This window comes from Larus michahellis, chromosome 2 (genome assembly GCF_964199755.1).
Source record: "Larus michahellis chromosome 2, bLarMic1.1, whole genome shotgun sequence".
NCBI lineage: Eukaryota > Metazoa > Chordata > Aves > Charadriiformes > Laridae > Larus > Larus michahellis.
In genome coordinates, this window is record NC_133897.1 from 121,964,073 (window position 1) to 121,979,373 (window position 15,301).

A 15,301-nucleotide genomic window follows, 5' to 3' on the forward strand; every position below is an offset into this window, starting at 1 on the left:
AAACTAAATCCTTAAAAGCTGGCAAAGAATTTGTCTGAGAGATACCATAGTCAAAGCAGCAGAAGCCAACCAGTACATACAATTTAACCAACATATAAAGCAAGCTATCTTAATTTGTTCAACATAGTTATTTGATGAATTCAGCTGAGAATTGAGTCATTTCTCAGAGGGCTAAAAAAAAAAAAAAAAAAAAGAGAAAGGGGCTACAGAGAGAAGTCTTGTTTGCGTTTTCTCCATGTCTATTGTGAGACTGTTCTTGGCTGGGGATGGCTGTATTGCCAGACAAAAATTCCTTTCCTGGTTGCAACAGCAGGAAGTAGAAGCAGCCCAAATCAAGAGGAAAGTTGCTGAAGAGAAATACATGGAACAGACTCTTGCATCCTAGGTGACACCCTATTCATAATCTGCAAATAAATCTATTTTTTCAGATCTGAACAGTTCTTTATCATTTAAGAACTGGTAACCAACATGTGTTGGTAAAAAGCATGTATCTCCATCTCCCTCTGCTGTCTAGAGGACAGAAAACAACTTCTATACTGTCATCACAAGACATTCAGGAACAGTCTAGAGTTTCCAACCCTGTTTATGACTTAGAGAATAAATACAGATTTACAAGACAAACTACTTGAATGTGATGTTATAAGTCTTGAAACTATATATTGGAAGTGTTAAGATAGAAGTAACTTTTGGGATTTCCCCCCCTCCCCAGCTTTTTACTGCTTGTATAACTTTAATGCAAGAGCACGGTAATTCAAAGGCAATGTGCAGTCCTTAATACAGTAAGTATATAATTTTCTCTAGCCTCATTTAATCCTATTTTGGGGGTTCTTTTAATTTTTAAGTGTGCACAAAGTAAATGGCTGCGAGGTCTCAAATCACTTCATTTTTTATACCTCACCTCCCATCTCAGCAGAGTTTATCTACTCTCCTCACAGTACAGAGTGCCAATTAAAAAAAGTAGTACATGAGCATATGAAATTTCTCAATTCTCAGCAGTCCTGAGATTACGGGCTCTTAAAATACAAGTTAAATCTGGGCTTTGGTTACCATGGGGACAGACTTTACGCATTTATTAAAAACAGCCACCATTACTCTTATACCAGATTTCAACTGCATCACAACACAGATGCATTTTTGCTTCAAACCCAGGTACAGAATGTTTCAAAGGAAGTATGTTCCTTATGCTGAAGAAAGTTAATGCAATAATCAATATAACATCTATTTAAATGTAATTATAATAATAATAGATGAGAAACAGATTATAGACAGAGAATGCTAATGTAGTAGCATGTTTTCCTTAAAACAAATCGAGGGTACAAATGGATCCTCCTTGCTGCTGGTGGCAAGATTAATTTCTTTTAGTTTGAAACTGAATTTCATCCGGACAACTAGATTTCCAGTGCAGTCAACAAGAAACATAAGTTTCTATACCTAGCCTGTTCAGTCATCTATTTACTTTAGGATGCACATCTGATTCATTCCTACTTCTCTTCCCACCTGTTTGCTAGAACCAAACCTCAGTGAGATCAGAATTAGTCCACCGTCTTTTCTCTCTTAACTTCAGATGTCTACAGTGTGATCAACTGTTCTACGTACGCCTTAAAACAGGAAAGGTAATACCACAGTGGGCAGTTGTCATTAGACCAATACAGCCTAGTATTGCTCAGCATAGCTTGAGCCCACATGTGCAGCAAAGGCTCTTTTTTTTTTGGGGGGGGTGGGGGGGTGGGGGAGCAGTGTTAGGTGAAAAAAATAATCTTCAGACATTAGAACTTGAACTGTCCTATTTTTCAGTACCAAAGAACACCAGCCAGTTTAGCTCAAACTACATGTCCCTTCCCGTCCATTTCATAGCACAAAGAACCAAATGGAAAAGTCATCTTAATGATGTAAAAACACTTAAAGGCTTATGAACCAAAGCCAAGTGCACAGCTTCAGAGTAATTCACTACTTACATTATAGCATGGTATGTATAGAAACATAAATTTGTCCTACATTGTTTTCTTGACAAAATTAATATACAGTATTACCTGCTGCACTTTTGAGTAAGAGATCACTAAAAGCTATATATGATGTTTGCAACATTGGCAAGAACATCACAATGGCACCAAAGCAAGACGGAACAGCAAGGTACTGCTCAGAAGACTAAACAAGACTTGTTTCTTTTTATTTTGCACATTAGTCTTCTTCACACGCATAAATTGCGTCTAGTATAGACGTTTTTACAGAAACTTATCTATAGCTTCCATAGTTGCTACTGATTCATGTACCAGTAGACATCCACCAATTTCTTACAGATGCTATTTTCTTTGAACAATCAAATAGGCTATAAAACTTCAAAGTGAAGTAACATGCTATTAATGGATCAATTCTAATGGAGCTTTCAATATCTTTTTAACTGCTCCAGTGTTTCTGCTGTTCTAACATTTTATACTAAAGGTCTTCACTTAAAAGTTGCACATAGAAGAATTTATAAAATTGATTTTGTAACACTCAAAAATAATTTCACCATTTTACTATTAGCCTTGTTATGAAACAGTTGTTAATTTTGACTTAGTACCATTAATAAGCTCCTAGTTCTACCCTGAAATACCACAGAACAGTTTACTCCAACAACTGCACAGCAGTATACTTACTCGTATATGCTCTTCTCATCTTTAAACTGAGCCTAGCTATTTCAATACAGATGACTAATCAAAGGTGAAGTAAGTAAATCTGAATTACTTAGCAATAACACATATCTGATGTTAGATTGTACAAAAGCACCCAAAGTGATTCCACTTATTTACAAGAAAACACATCAAGTCTATTTTGGGAAACAAGCAATTGTAAAGGACAGCTTCACACCAGATTACCTGCTTCTGAGGAAACGAAAAAGCCTCCTTCCCAACTGTATTAAGGGCAACATGATGCTGGCCCTCCAAAATAAGCTGCTTGTTGTCTTCCACAACATATGCCTACAGAACACAACACAAAGACATTAGCAGACCAGAGACCGTCATAAGCTTCGTAATACAGAACTACTGACTTCGCCCTAACGTAAGTGAAAGATGTTGTACTGTTCAAAACCTAAAGGCTGGCATGACATATTTATTTTATGTTTATGCTTCCAATTTTGAAAGCACAGACAACTACTGAAGTACAGACTGCCGATTTCCACTACTTAATATTCACATTCTGGTAAATGAGATCCTCTTCTTCAAAGCAGACTGGGTTACTCTTACAGTTCTATGATAAAAGCAAGCATTAACAAATCTTAGTTTAAGATTTCAGAATCTTCTCTTTTAAGAGGAGAACTTGTAAGAACTGGGTGCATCCAAAATAACGTAAAACCACTTAAGCATACTTATTACAGTAACAGCTACTAAGACTGTCTTTGCTTCTTGACACCATTTTAGCTCATTTGACTGCTCTCTAAAGAAATTCATCCATAAATTTTGTATGAGTACTCCGGAAATTCAGGATGCCATATTAAATTTTTTTTCTAACAGTCATACTTCACAGCCAAATTACTGCAAAGGCCACAACCATACATACCTTCCACAGTACAACAACATTCAAATCAACTTCACTGCATCTTTGTATCAATCGGACTGTCTCATCAAATGATTGCTTCACAGCCCTTTGAGAAGCATGAGTATGAGACTGCACATGCGTTCTTTTAAATTCAGATGATAAGCTTTGAAAAAAAAAGTCTGCACAAGGACTGGCTGAACTTATTATCTGCAAGAAAAAAAAAGCAAGAAAGACTGCTCTCAGAACAGGATGCAAGCTAACACAAGTTACTCTAACACAGCTCACTGCTGTAGTACTTCAGTTCCATCATCTTGCTTCTCCTTGCAAACCTACAGGATGCCACACATTTTGGTTTCCATACTTGCCCTGTTAGAGATCAGCCCTACCTAATGAACTGTCTAAGCGAAAAAGAGCTATAGATTATTGGCCCAAAACTACAAATACCAGAATTGGAAATAAGGGCTTTGATGATTATCACCAGACAGCCTACTGTGATGTATCAAGCATAGTGGAGAGAGCTGAAGTGTCCAACCCACAAAATAAGTCACATACAAGTCTTTATTGCTTATTAATTCGGGTTAGCTAGAATTATCAAAGTTAGGAACATACATTTTGCTAGCAACAGCGAAGGCAGATTGCATAGCATATTCCCCATGTACAAGTGGCACAGCAGAAGCACTGTGCTGTTTGTCAAGTTTGTTATCATTTATGCTGAGCTTTTCCAACACCAAAAGCTTGATAGGAAAGCAGTGGTTTTAAGACTGACAGCAATGATACTTGGAGACAGCAAGATAAGTAAAAAACAAAAGACTTTAGCTTCCTAACCCCTCCCTTTCAAAAACGTTCCCCTTTCCACAAGATGCTGTTGCAGAGCTGCTAATTGTTGCATTAGCAGAATACTCATACCCAGGGAGACAAAAATCTGCTTTTGGAGTAACTGTCTAGAAGGGAGGTCCCCCTGCCCACCCCCCCATTACAGAACATTTTCTTATAATAAAGCTGAAGTTCATGCAGTTCATCCAACTTTGAAAATGCAAAGAGGGATCATCTACCTCAGATTTTTAGTCCTAACTTCAAATTTATACTCCCAAAAAATGAAGTGGCACTGAGTAGGTTTTCTTTGGCTTTTAAAAGCTGGATACATATATGAAAAGCGTACACTCAGCATAAGGCAGTCTGAAATTTCATAGGCAGTCTGAAATCCAGCTAACTAAATCCACTATGCTGATGTAAATTTCTGATCTGATGCAAGTGGCCTACTTTCCTCACATTTTGAGAAAGCATTCACTGTACCAAGGGCATTTGCTAAAAGGATTCTTCTTCAAACAACACCTGTATGCTTAAAAAGATTAAAAGAGCATGACAGTTTAGAATCTTAAAGTGTTGGGTTTTTTTTTGTTTTTTTTTTTTTTAAAGAAAAATCAAAGAAACAGACTCCTTGAACTGCTTGCAACCTACATCAGCAGTTTTGAAATTTTGGTACCAACATTCATCAGAGGTTTCCAGATTATTTTTAGAATAAGCTCTAATTAGAGTTTTTAACTTATCTTATAAAAATATAATTAAGAAAAAAACAATAGAACAAGAATCTGATATCCGCAGATCTCTACTAGAAAACTAGCAAGCTGGGAAATATTCAGAAGAACTGCTCTGAAGAGTTGGAAAGGAAGGAAAACATTAGCAAAGAAATTAGCATCACAATGCACTAGCAAATTAGTTCAGCTGTGGAGTTAAAATTCCAGGCTACCCACTAGCCTATGCAACCTTACCTTCTCTTTGCAAAAGAGTTGACCTGGAAGACCAACAGTTTCTGACGTGCAAAACTCATCTTCCCAACTATTAACACACTGTTCCCATTTTTGAATTTTAGAAGAGGCTTTCACTGGGATACTTGCACATGACAGGGATACCTTGCACAAGACTAAATATGCAGTTGCACCAGTTCACCTACCTGTTCATTTCCAAAGACAATGTCTGCAAATGTGTAATTTTCTGAGGGATAAAAAGAGAAGGCATTGTTTCAGCATCACGAGAAGTTACTTCAGCATACAGCATCCAAATGGTATTTTCTTCAAAACATTACCGTATTCAGGAGAAAACCTACCTTCTGAGTTTTTGCACCTTACTGCTTTAAAGCATAACTTCGCTCTCTCTCTGCTAGCAAGTTTAGTATCTGAAAGAAAAAGATTGCAAGATTTTTTCCCCCTCAGCATAATCAGATTCCCTCCTGATTAGCCAAAAGTCAGCCTTTAAAATCCACAAATAAAACACACACTGATGATACTCAAGAAGCACAACTAATCAAGCAGAGCAACTGCATGGTAGTAAAGATGTTGCATTTTCTGTGACTGTATGGTAGTAAAGAAGATGCATCTTCTGCTGACCCCTTCCATCTACTTCTAGAGCAGGAAGTGAGTCATGATACATAAAGATACAAAGAAAGAAGGAACAGAAGACAAAAGATTCAGTTTTACATAAATGGTTCACCCTCAATATTAATACAAGAGGAATACATGCCTAGAGCAATTCTGATGTACATAAAATGTCAGCATACAAGTAATAATAACATTTGTCAGATACAGTAACAGCACTTTTTTTTGTCCAGGATAGTTAGCCTTTTCAAAAATTAGCAGCTTGTATTAGTTAAGGCAGGATACAGCAGTAGCAATTCTGGTATGTTTCTAATAAGTGACTAGAGCACTTACCAAATACTCCGTTGCTCAGTTAAATCCAGCACTGATATAAATAACTAAAAGTAAAGGAACACTGAAACGTATTTCTTGTGAGGCAAGTTATAAGCCAACACAGACATGGATTTCTCTACCTCACAGAAATAATTTATCTGTAAGTTAAGCCTATTTTTAAAATTAATGATATCTGAAAGTTATCTGTCAATATACTTTTCTTGAAACACTAACAAAAGAAGGGCTGTAGTATGTTTGAAACAAAGTTTTTAGAAGTAAGTATTCTGAAAGCCAAATTGAATTCCTTGTATGATTCCTTTAACAGTCCTTATCACACAGAAGCAAGACTTGCCACCCTTTTGGTGATAAAGATACACACCTTTGTCTTCAGAGATGTTAACAGATTTTTGAAGCTTCCAGTGCTTGCTATTACTTGAAACTTGCACTATATGAAATTCTTTAACACCAGTCTCACTCTAAGGAAAAAACAAAAGTTATGTCAAATAAGACCAGTCACAGTTGTGATGTTCCACAACACATGAAGTGTTCATTGCAAGGTGGCACTGTTAGAATCTTAATTTAACTCATTATTCACACCATCCATAATACAATACTAAGGAGAAATAAGGAGATTTAAGACCCACTGTAAGGTTAAACAACAGTCCCAGCTCACAGCAACTTCCAACTCCAGTAAACAAAGCCACACAAAGAGGAAACAAAAGATCCCCCAGAAAAATACCCACAAGCTAGTATTTTAGATTAAGACAACTATAAAAAAAACTAGGCTTTTAACTCCAATGCAGAACACTGTCGACAAGGCCACTTAGTTTTTAAGATTACTTTAGGAACATTGCTAGCTGGTAAATCCCAGAAATTCAAGAACTTTTTTTATCATATATACACAATGAAAAGTAGCTTTCAGTGTTGGTTTCCTTCCTCAGAAAGGGCAAAGTGGTAGTGGAAAATTAAGTCTCAACGTAATCTGATAACTTTGTAAGTACTTTATAAAACATCCCTTCCTCCTCAAAGGAGGATTGGACAACATTCACTTTCATAGCTGAAGAAAAAATGCCGAGTGCACACACCTTTGAAACAAAATGACAAATCAGGTCAGTGATTCCACTACCAGCTAAGTGTCTAGGAATTCTTTAAGCAGAGGATTCAATTACCTTGCTTGAAAAAATGGGAGCAGGTTTACCAAAAAAATGAGTAAATTTAAATTAGTGTGGTATGACAGAATGAAGTATTTTAGTCTGCTTTGCTAAGTCAACAGATCACAACATATATGGATACAGACATATCTGTATTTGGATTATATTTGCAAAAAACATCTTTTAGAACTTGGTAATACATGTAAACACAGAAGCTTCCTTCAACTTGGAGCTTAAATTTTTGACTTCACAATACCACTTATTCCAGCAGTGTTTTCACTGAAAGGTTGCAGGGGGCACACATCTCGTTCAGAACTATCTTGAAAGCTGTGATCGTCAACAACATTCATTAATTTGGAATAAGTCTTCCTAAAAGAAAAAAAGACTCCGGGCTACAGTACTGTAATTCACTTAGAACAGAGACAGTTATAAGCAGACTTCCAGAGAGTTGAGATATAACTTAATGTCAGTATTCTCTTCCCAACAGTAACTGGAATGATTAAATATGCAAGGTTTACTTAGCATTTGCAGAATAGTTGTAAAAAACCTTTTACTTAAGTCTTGGTTCTAGTGGTGACATTACACATCTGCTGAGATTTAGAACCGTATTATTAAAAATAAGAACTTACGGTATTGATATTTTCTACATCCACAAACACCAACATACTGTCCCCTCTGCCTTCTTCATCTTCAAGTGCATTACTTCTGCAGACAGTAGCTCGAATATGCAGAGACCGGCTAGTACAAATAACTGCAGTGTGCCTTAATACCCTATGACTAGGAAAAGTGGAAGAAAAAAAAAAAAAAGAGACATTCTGAACAACCAGGACTGCCATACAGAACTTGTCATCAGGAAGTTTAGCTTTTATGTTTGCCTTCAATACTAAGGCCATTAGACAATTTATTCCTTTTAACCAGAGACACTTTTTAGGTTCCTATCAGAACTACATTATTTTTAATAGTCATGCTGCATGGGTAGTGCTGTTCAAACATGCAATCTCTTAGCCACTTTGAAATACTGGAGAAAGGTTCATAAGTTACCATGATAAAAAATACACCAAAAATATTTCTGGTGTAAGGTAACTGGCACAGTGAAAGCAAACAGGCATGTATTGGGAGAGGGATGTCACTGAACTATTTAATGCCACCACATGCTTTTTAAAATAGAATTTTTGAGTAAATAAACCATAAGAGGTCCACTAGTTAGTCCCATCTCCTGCATAAATATTTACTAAAAAGCATTTAGACAGAATACCACTGCATTCAACAAATTCCCCTGAACCAAGAATCTTGGAAGTTTACTTCTAGAACCATCACTACTCTGCCCTGCCTTTTTCCAGACAAGCTCAACTTCCAGGCCAACAAGCCCTTTGTAAAAGTTATCTTCCTGTTTTTCTAATGATGAATAAACTTACATTCTTGGACACCATCAAACACATGAGCTTTTCCCATGTAGAAGTTTGTGTTACCATAACTTCCACTTGGAAACATTAAAGGCATGTAAAAGTCTGACACATTACCAACTAAATATGCTGAAACATCACGTAATACTTGTTTTGGGAGGGGAAGAATCAGTGGTTTCCTAAACTCTACTCAACATAACATCACAATCTACAGGATAAACTTAACAGTTTCGCAGTTAATCTTCAGAAAGATACACAGATGTCTGTGTAACTTTCAAGTGTCACAAACTAAATTGTTTTTTTGAAAATTTAAAAGCTATGCTCAGTCTACAAAGAGTACTGTTAAACAAGACCACATCACTTAAGTTTTCCTGGAAACTTCAATGTAGTAGGGAACAAATATATTCCCTAAACAACCACCTTCCATCTCTGAAACACCTTGCTTTCTGAATACTATGAACTCAGAGGAGAAATAAGTTCTATTCTTAAAAAAAAAAAGGAAAGAAAAATAACTACATTGTAGGGGAACAAATTCCCTATTCCTACAGACTAGTTTAAAGCCAAATGAAAAGTTAACTGGCTTTTCAAAAGCTACAGAAAAATCTAAACAAAGGGTGCATTCGCATGGCTTTTAGTTTAATTTCAAGAACATGCCACTGATCCACTCTCTTGATCAACTCACTTTGCTTTGGTTTACATTACAGAGCAGTCTCACAGCACATGAACTTGGTTTCTTTCTCAGAACTAGCCTGGAAAACAAGCTCCAGCCACAAGCAGACATTCAGTCCATGCAACTAGAGGTTATCTGGAGTAGCCCTGCTCCCCACCATCATCCTGAATATGTACAGTAAAGACACTCAAGTATGTTGGTTTTGGCTGTAGTAAGAGTCCAGTTTCTTCACAGTAGCTGCTAAGGGGCTATGTTTTAGGTTTGTGCTAGAATCAGGGTTGGTAGTAGAGGGATGTTTTCATTATTGCTGAGCAGCGCTCACAGAGTCAAGGCCTTTTCTGCTCCTCACACCACTCCGGCAGCGAGCGGGCTGGGGATACACAAGAAGCTGGGAGGAGACACAGCCAGGACAACTGACCCCCACTGACCAAAGGGATATTCCATACCATATGATGTCACGCTCAGCAATAAAACTAAGGAGGAAGAAGGTACGGGGGACATTTGGAGTTACAGCATTTGTCTTAAATAACACATGATGGAGCCCTGCTTTCTTGGAGATGGCTGAACACCTGCCTGCCAATGAGTAGTAGTGAATGAATTCTTTGTTTTGCTTTGCTTGCATGGCTTTTGCTTTACCTAAACTGCCTTATCTCAACCCACAAGTTCTCACTTCTACCCTTCCAATTCTCTCCCCCATCCTGTCAGGGGAAAAGGAGCAAACAAGCAGGCATGTGGAGCTTAGCTGCCAGCTGTGGTTAAACCACACCAGGTCCCCAGCTCTGATTACAGATCCACTGTCTGCACAGCTTCTTAAGGTGGGCAGAGACACATTCTCCAGACAAACAAATCTAGCACATGCAGCTCCATCATAAATTTCTCTCCCAGAAAATTAAGTAGTAACATTCATTAAATCTGTGGCCATTATTCTTAGTGGGCTAAAAACTAAATCTAGACAAAGCCTGTGGCAACTTTCTCAGCTCTAGCTATGAGCTCCAACAGCTGTAAGGTAGCAATGCAAGAACAGTATTTCCAGAAGAGTGAAAGAGAAGGGATAAAGAGACAGTCTTCATTTCTGAATTTGGCTGTTCGCTAGATTGCTACACTAAGGCTTCCTGAACACTGATCTCCACTTTCTGAACAAAGGCCTATTCAGCCCAGAATCTTTGAAGAACAGGTTTCTCAAAAAAGTTATCTTCTGAGCCTTCTTAGCCTGGGACATGAGTGGGATTTGGGAATAAGTGAAACAAAGTCAACTTGCTACCTTTCAAGTTAAGTTCAAAGAAAGCACTATTTGTTAGCTTGTGGTGTCAAATTTGACTGTCCACTGTCTCAAAATGGTCTAAAAAGGAACAATACAACAGCATGCAAGTCAAACTTGGTATTTAAACTCTTCAAAGAGAATAACTTTCATCATAGTACAGTTACTAACCACATTCTAATGAAGAGCAAGACCTTTTGTTCAAAGTATACAAGATTGTTTTATAGCATGCAGAAACACTTAACGAGTTTTTCCTCCCTATGCCTCAGAAAGATGTGCTTCCAGAGAAATTAAATACGAAGAGTCTGTATTAACGTTATTCCATTAATCCTCCTTCTACTAAATAATTTTAGTAATTACCACTTCGATAGAAGTGTAGGCTATGTAATTTCATACGGAAATTAGATCCTATAGTAGAAAAAATTATTGCTTAGAATAGCAGATAACCAGCCACATTTACACCATCACAGCAAATGAGAGAAATTCAGTAAAATTTACATGTATGCTTACAACATTTATAATGTGTCCAATAAGCATGACAAAAAAGTAGATGATAAAAACTTACCACATTTTTGAGTGTCTTTTAATACTTTCATAGTAAAACAAAAAGTTAATTTCATGAACACCTTCCTCATCTGGTCCCCGTAACCACATTGGCAGCTGAACTGAAGCCCCAGGAAGAAGAACAGCATCAGGAAGTGGGACGTGTATTACTTCAGGCTGACCTCCTGTGCCAACCCCAAAGTCTACAGAAGAAGCTGAAGATAGCAGTGCTGTACGCACAGAGGTAGGATCCGTCACAACAGTCTTGTAAGCACTACAGTTTTCAGAAGCTGAAGGACTTAGTGGCGTTAGAACAGCAGTATTTCCACCAAAAGTAAAGAATTCTGGATGCTTGGACACAACCTTCAGTGCGGTAAGAGGACACTTGCTTACATTCACAAATTCTACATATGCTTTTCTGATTTCTCCACAGAGAAGCCCTGTAGGAAAATTTATAAAGAACACCTGTATGGGAGAGAACAGGAGAAAAAAAAACCTGAACGCTGAACCACATTGCGATTGGGCATGAATACAACAATGAACATATTTAAACTATATTGCTCTCTACAGCTTCCTGAGGTGGGCAAGTGGAGAGGGAGGCGCTGATCTCTTCTCCCTGGTATCCAGTGATAGCACATGTTGGAATGGCTCAAAGCTGCACTGGGGGAGGTTAAGACCAGACATCGGGAAGCATTTCTTTACCGAGAGGGTGGTCAAACACTGGAATGGGCTTCCTAGAGAGGGGGTCAATGGCCGAAGCCTGTCATGTTCAAAAGGCATTTGGACAATAACTTTAACATGCTTTTACTTCTGGTCAGCTTTGAATTGGTCAGGCAGCTGGACTAGATAATCACTGGAAGCTCCTTCCAGCTGAACTATTCTATTCTGTAGAGTGTTGTCATTAACCACTTAATCAGGTCATTTTAACAACCCTCGTAAAGAAAACCACTGTGTTTTAATTAACCAACTTGAAGAACTATTCTAGATGAATGGGAAGCAAACAGAAAAAAGCTTCTTTGCCTACTCCTTCTCACTTTGAAATTTGGCTACAAAAGCTATTGCCAACTAAAATTCAAAATGGAATATAACAAATTCAGAAGGATATTAATCTGGGGGCTTCAAGCTTCACTTGAAAAAAAAAACCCCACACAAGATTGGCGCTGACAGATCAGAAGTTAACTGGAAAGATTCAGACATAAACAAAGTCTAAGACTTCATTGTTAGAATTACATTTATAAGCTCTAGGTTCAGTTATTTGCTCAAAACTGCCAACAGAAAGTAGCTGCATACCTCCAACAAAGGCATTTCTTCCGTAATAATGGGATCTAAACGTCGATCAGGTCCATATTTAATAGACGTTTTTTCTTCTTTTGTGTTATTAAGTCGAGGCCCTTGGATTTCTAAATCTTGCCGTCCTCGTACAGATAACCCATTGGAGACAAACTTTCCTGAAACAATTTTTAAAAAGGTTGATTTTTTTTTTAAAGTAATTCCTAACTTTTTTCTGAGAAGTGATCCAAAGCTCCCTACCCAATCTCAAAAATCATTTTGATTTTTCTGTTATTGGGCACATGCAGTGTTCATTGATTAAGCAGCATCACTGACAAAGAGCTATTCAAAGCTTACTGTCACACGTAACGCATTGCTGTTGCAAGTTCAGACAGCCAGTTATCCATTATCCAACCTACTCTGCCCTTTTATAGAAGGGTCACCTGAAACATTTTTATTTCCTTCAAAGACAGGCCACCACCCTCCAAATGTTTTTTATTCCAAAGGTTTACAGTCTGTAGATAGCTAACCAAGCTTCATTATTTCTTTTAGATGCTTTCAAACATAGGCTTTAATGCCCGTTTCTCCCCACAACTAAATTTTCCCTGTGAGAGAGAGTTGCAGATGAGTGACTCAAAACAGATCAAGTAACATGCAATAAGACATTTATATGATAATATAAAGGAAAGAACCAAAATAAAGTCAAGATGCTAAACAAATAATTATGCCAGCCAAATTTAAACTTGGGAATCTATGCAAAGAACTTCATTTAGACAAAAGTTGAAAGCTAACAAAGCAAAAAGACTGAGAAGAAAAATGAACGGCAAAGGAATCGGTGAAAGCTGTTATAGATTCAACAAAGCATAGATGGTATCTTTAAATTCTGATTTTTTTTTTAATGGCTTCAGAATTTCCAGATTTAAAAGGAACAATAAGTATGGTTTGGCAGAGGTTACTTTCTTTCTAATGGGATTCCTACAGGTGACAATTCATTCTTTTCCTGTTCTAGTTGTTTCTACATCCTTACCTGAAGGAAGGCCTTGCATCATGATATTCAAACGTTAAACACTAGAATTTAGTTCTATGCCATGTCTCCCCCTTCCAGAGACACAAAGCTTAAGGGAGTAACGCACTTACCTGTCTGTAATCCAACAGAAGGATCTATCCCATCTAATGTCACAGCACCCTGAACAGTGCCAAGATTATAAACGACTCCCAGAATATGTAGCTCCCCTGTTTGATGGGGAAAGAGCTTTAGTCTTGCCTGTGGAGATATGTTAAATTTTTGTTGTTGTTGCTACTAGAAAAAAGTATTATTACATTTAAATGTCCCAATTGCTAAAGACACTCACAGCTGTATTTACTTTATAGTTGTGTCAGATGTAACTGCATACAATAACTACAGGTCATTTACTGGATTCAAAGTTTCATATACACAGAATTTATCAAAGTCCACAGCTAAGAGGTGCTCATTACATTAGGAAAGAATCCTAAATTTTAACAAAAATTAACATTAACAGAGGCAGAATCAGAGAATAGTTGAACTTGGAAAGGACCTCTGGAGGTCATCTCGTCGAGCTTGCCTGCTCAAGTAGGGCCACCTAGAGGCAGCTGCCCAGGACCACGTCCAAATGGCTTTTACCATCTCCAAGGATGGAGACTGCACAATCTCTCTGGGCAGCCCTTGCCCAGTGCTCAGTCACCATCACAGAAAAAAAACCAAAACTGTTTCCTGATGTTCACGGGGAGCCTCCCATGTTTCAGTTTGTGCCCACTACCTCTCGTTTTGTCACATCCTCCCTTCAGATGTTTATAGACACTTGATGAGATTCAGAAGTTTTAGTACTTCATGTATCAGTAAAGTCTTCCGCAAGTTTAGCATTAAGTTCAGATCATAACAAGTCTGAACTCCACCCTGAAGTTCAACTGAAAAGACTATTTTTAAAACAAAGTATAATACTTACCACTTTTGTCTCCTCACTATTAATTAAAAATTCTGCTATTGCTTCAGTTCCTATCATATCATCATCGCACGTTCCCTGAAAAGAAGGAACAGCTTTTTCAGATACTATTACTCCTAGGCAGAAAGACTGCCATAAATATTACTTCCCACACCTTTTCTAGAGTGCTTAAGGAAAAAAAAAGCACACAAGTTTCAAACTGCAGGCAGTTAGGACCAGTAAGTGTTGTATGCCCAGTTTCTCAGGCTTTTTGAATTAAAGAAGCAGACAGACAGCTCAGTGAACATTTACTTGAGAGAAATTTAAGATTTATCACTGTAAATTGGAACCATTCCCAGTCAATTTCACTAATGCTCACAGAATTATTTATTATACCATTAAAGTAGCAGTTCAGAGCAGAACAGAAGGGAAAGAGTATGGTAATCCTTGAGGCTTATTTATATGAAACCGTATTCATAACTCTGGTAAACACAGCACCTTTAGAGATCACTGTTCCAAATGCTTTTGGCCAGGAAACCAAAATTTACTGTAACATTCAGTATTAGAACACATTAAAACCTTAAAAATATGAATGTGAGAACAGCCCTTCAGAAGGAAGTTTTGGCAATATTAGCTGAAGTGTTAAATTAAACAGTAGTATCTAAAGTATTCAAAACATTAGTTTTTATTACAATAAATTTTTGTTTTTCTTCTAATCAAGATACCACGATGTTCCTATGTCATACCAGACAGTCTTTTTCACTACATACAGTAGCTCGAATAATAAAAAGGTATTTGATAATATACCTATTGACACTGTAAGTCATTTCTGCTGGTCAAGGCTAGCGTGACTCAAAATAGATGTAC

General features: G+C 37.4%; 1 protein-coding gene across 5 annotated transcripts in view; it reads right to left on the bottom strand.

Annotated features, from left to right (window-relative positions):
- The window catches only part of TRAPPC8 (trafficking protein particle complex subunit 8), a 56,876-nt gene that overhangs the window by 10,745 nt on the left and 30,830 nt on the right, over window positions 1-15,301 (bottom strand). For 4 of the 5 annotated variants that reach the window (XM_074576912.1, XM_074576911.1, XM_074576910.1 and 1 more), the window contains 10 exons: window positions 14,459-14,533; window positions 13,632-13,758; window positions 12,516-12,673; window positions 11,248-11,690; window positions 7,981-8,128; window positions 6,580-6,676; window positions 5,621-5,689; window positions 5,468-5,508; window positions 3,538-3,723; window positions 2,856-2,957 (listed from right to left, as the gene is read on the bottom strand). In XM_074576912.1, coding sequence (XP_074433013.1) covers window positions 2,856-2,957; window positions 3,538-3,723; window positions 5,468-5,508; window positions 5,621-5,689; window positions 6,580-6,676; window positions 7,981-8,128; window positions 11,248-11,690; window positions 12,516-12,673; window positions 13,632-13,758; window positions 14,459-14,533 — 1,446 coding nt within the window. Of the gene's footprint in view, window positions 1-2,855; window positions 2,958-3,537; window positions 3,724-5,467; window positions 5,509-5,620; window positions 5,690-6,579; window positions 6,677-7,572; window positions 7,721-7,980; window positions 8,129-11,247; window positions 11,691-12,515; window positions 12,674-13,631; window positions 13,759-14,458; window positions 14,534-15,301 lie in introns of those variants that run through there. The other variant, XM_074576913.1, reaches the window with a different exon arrangement.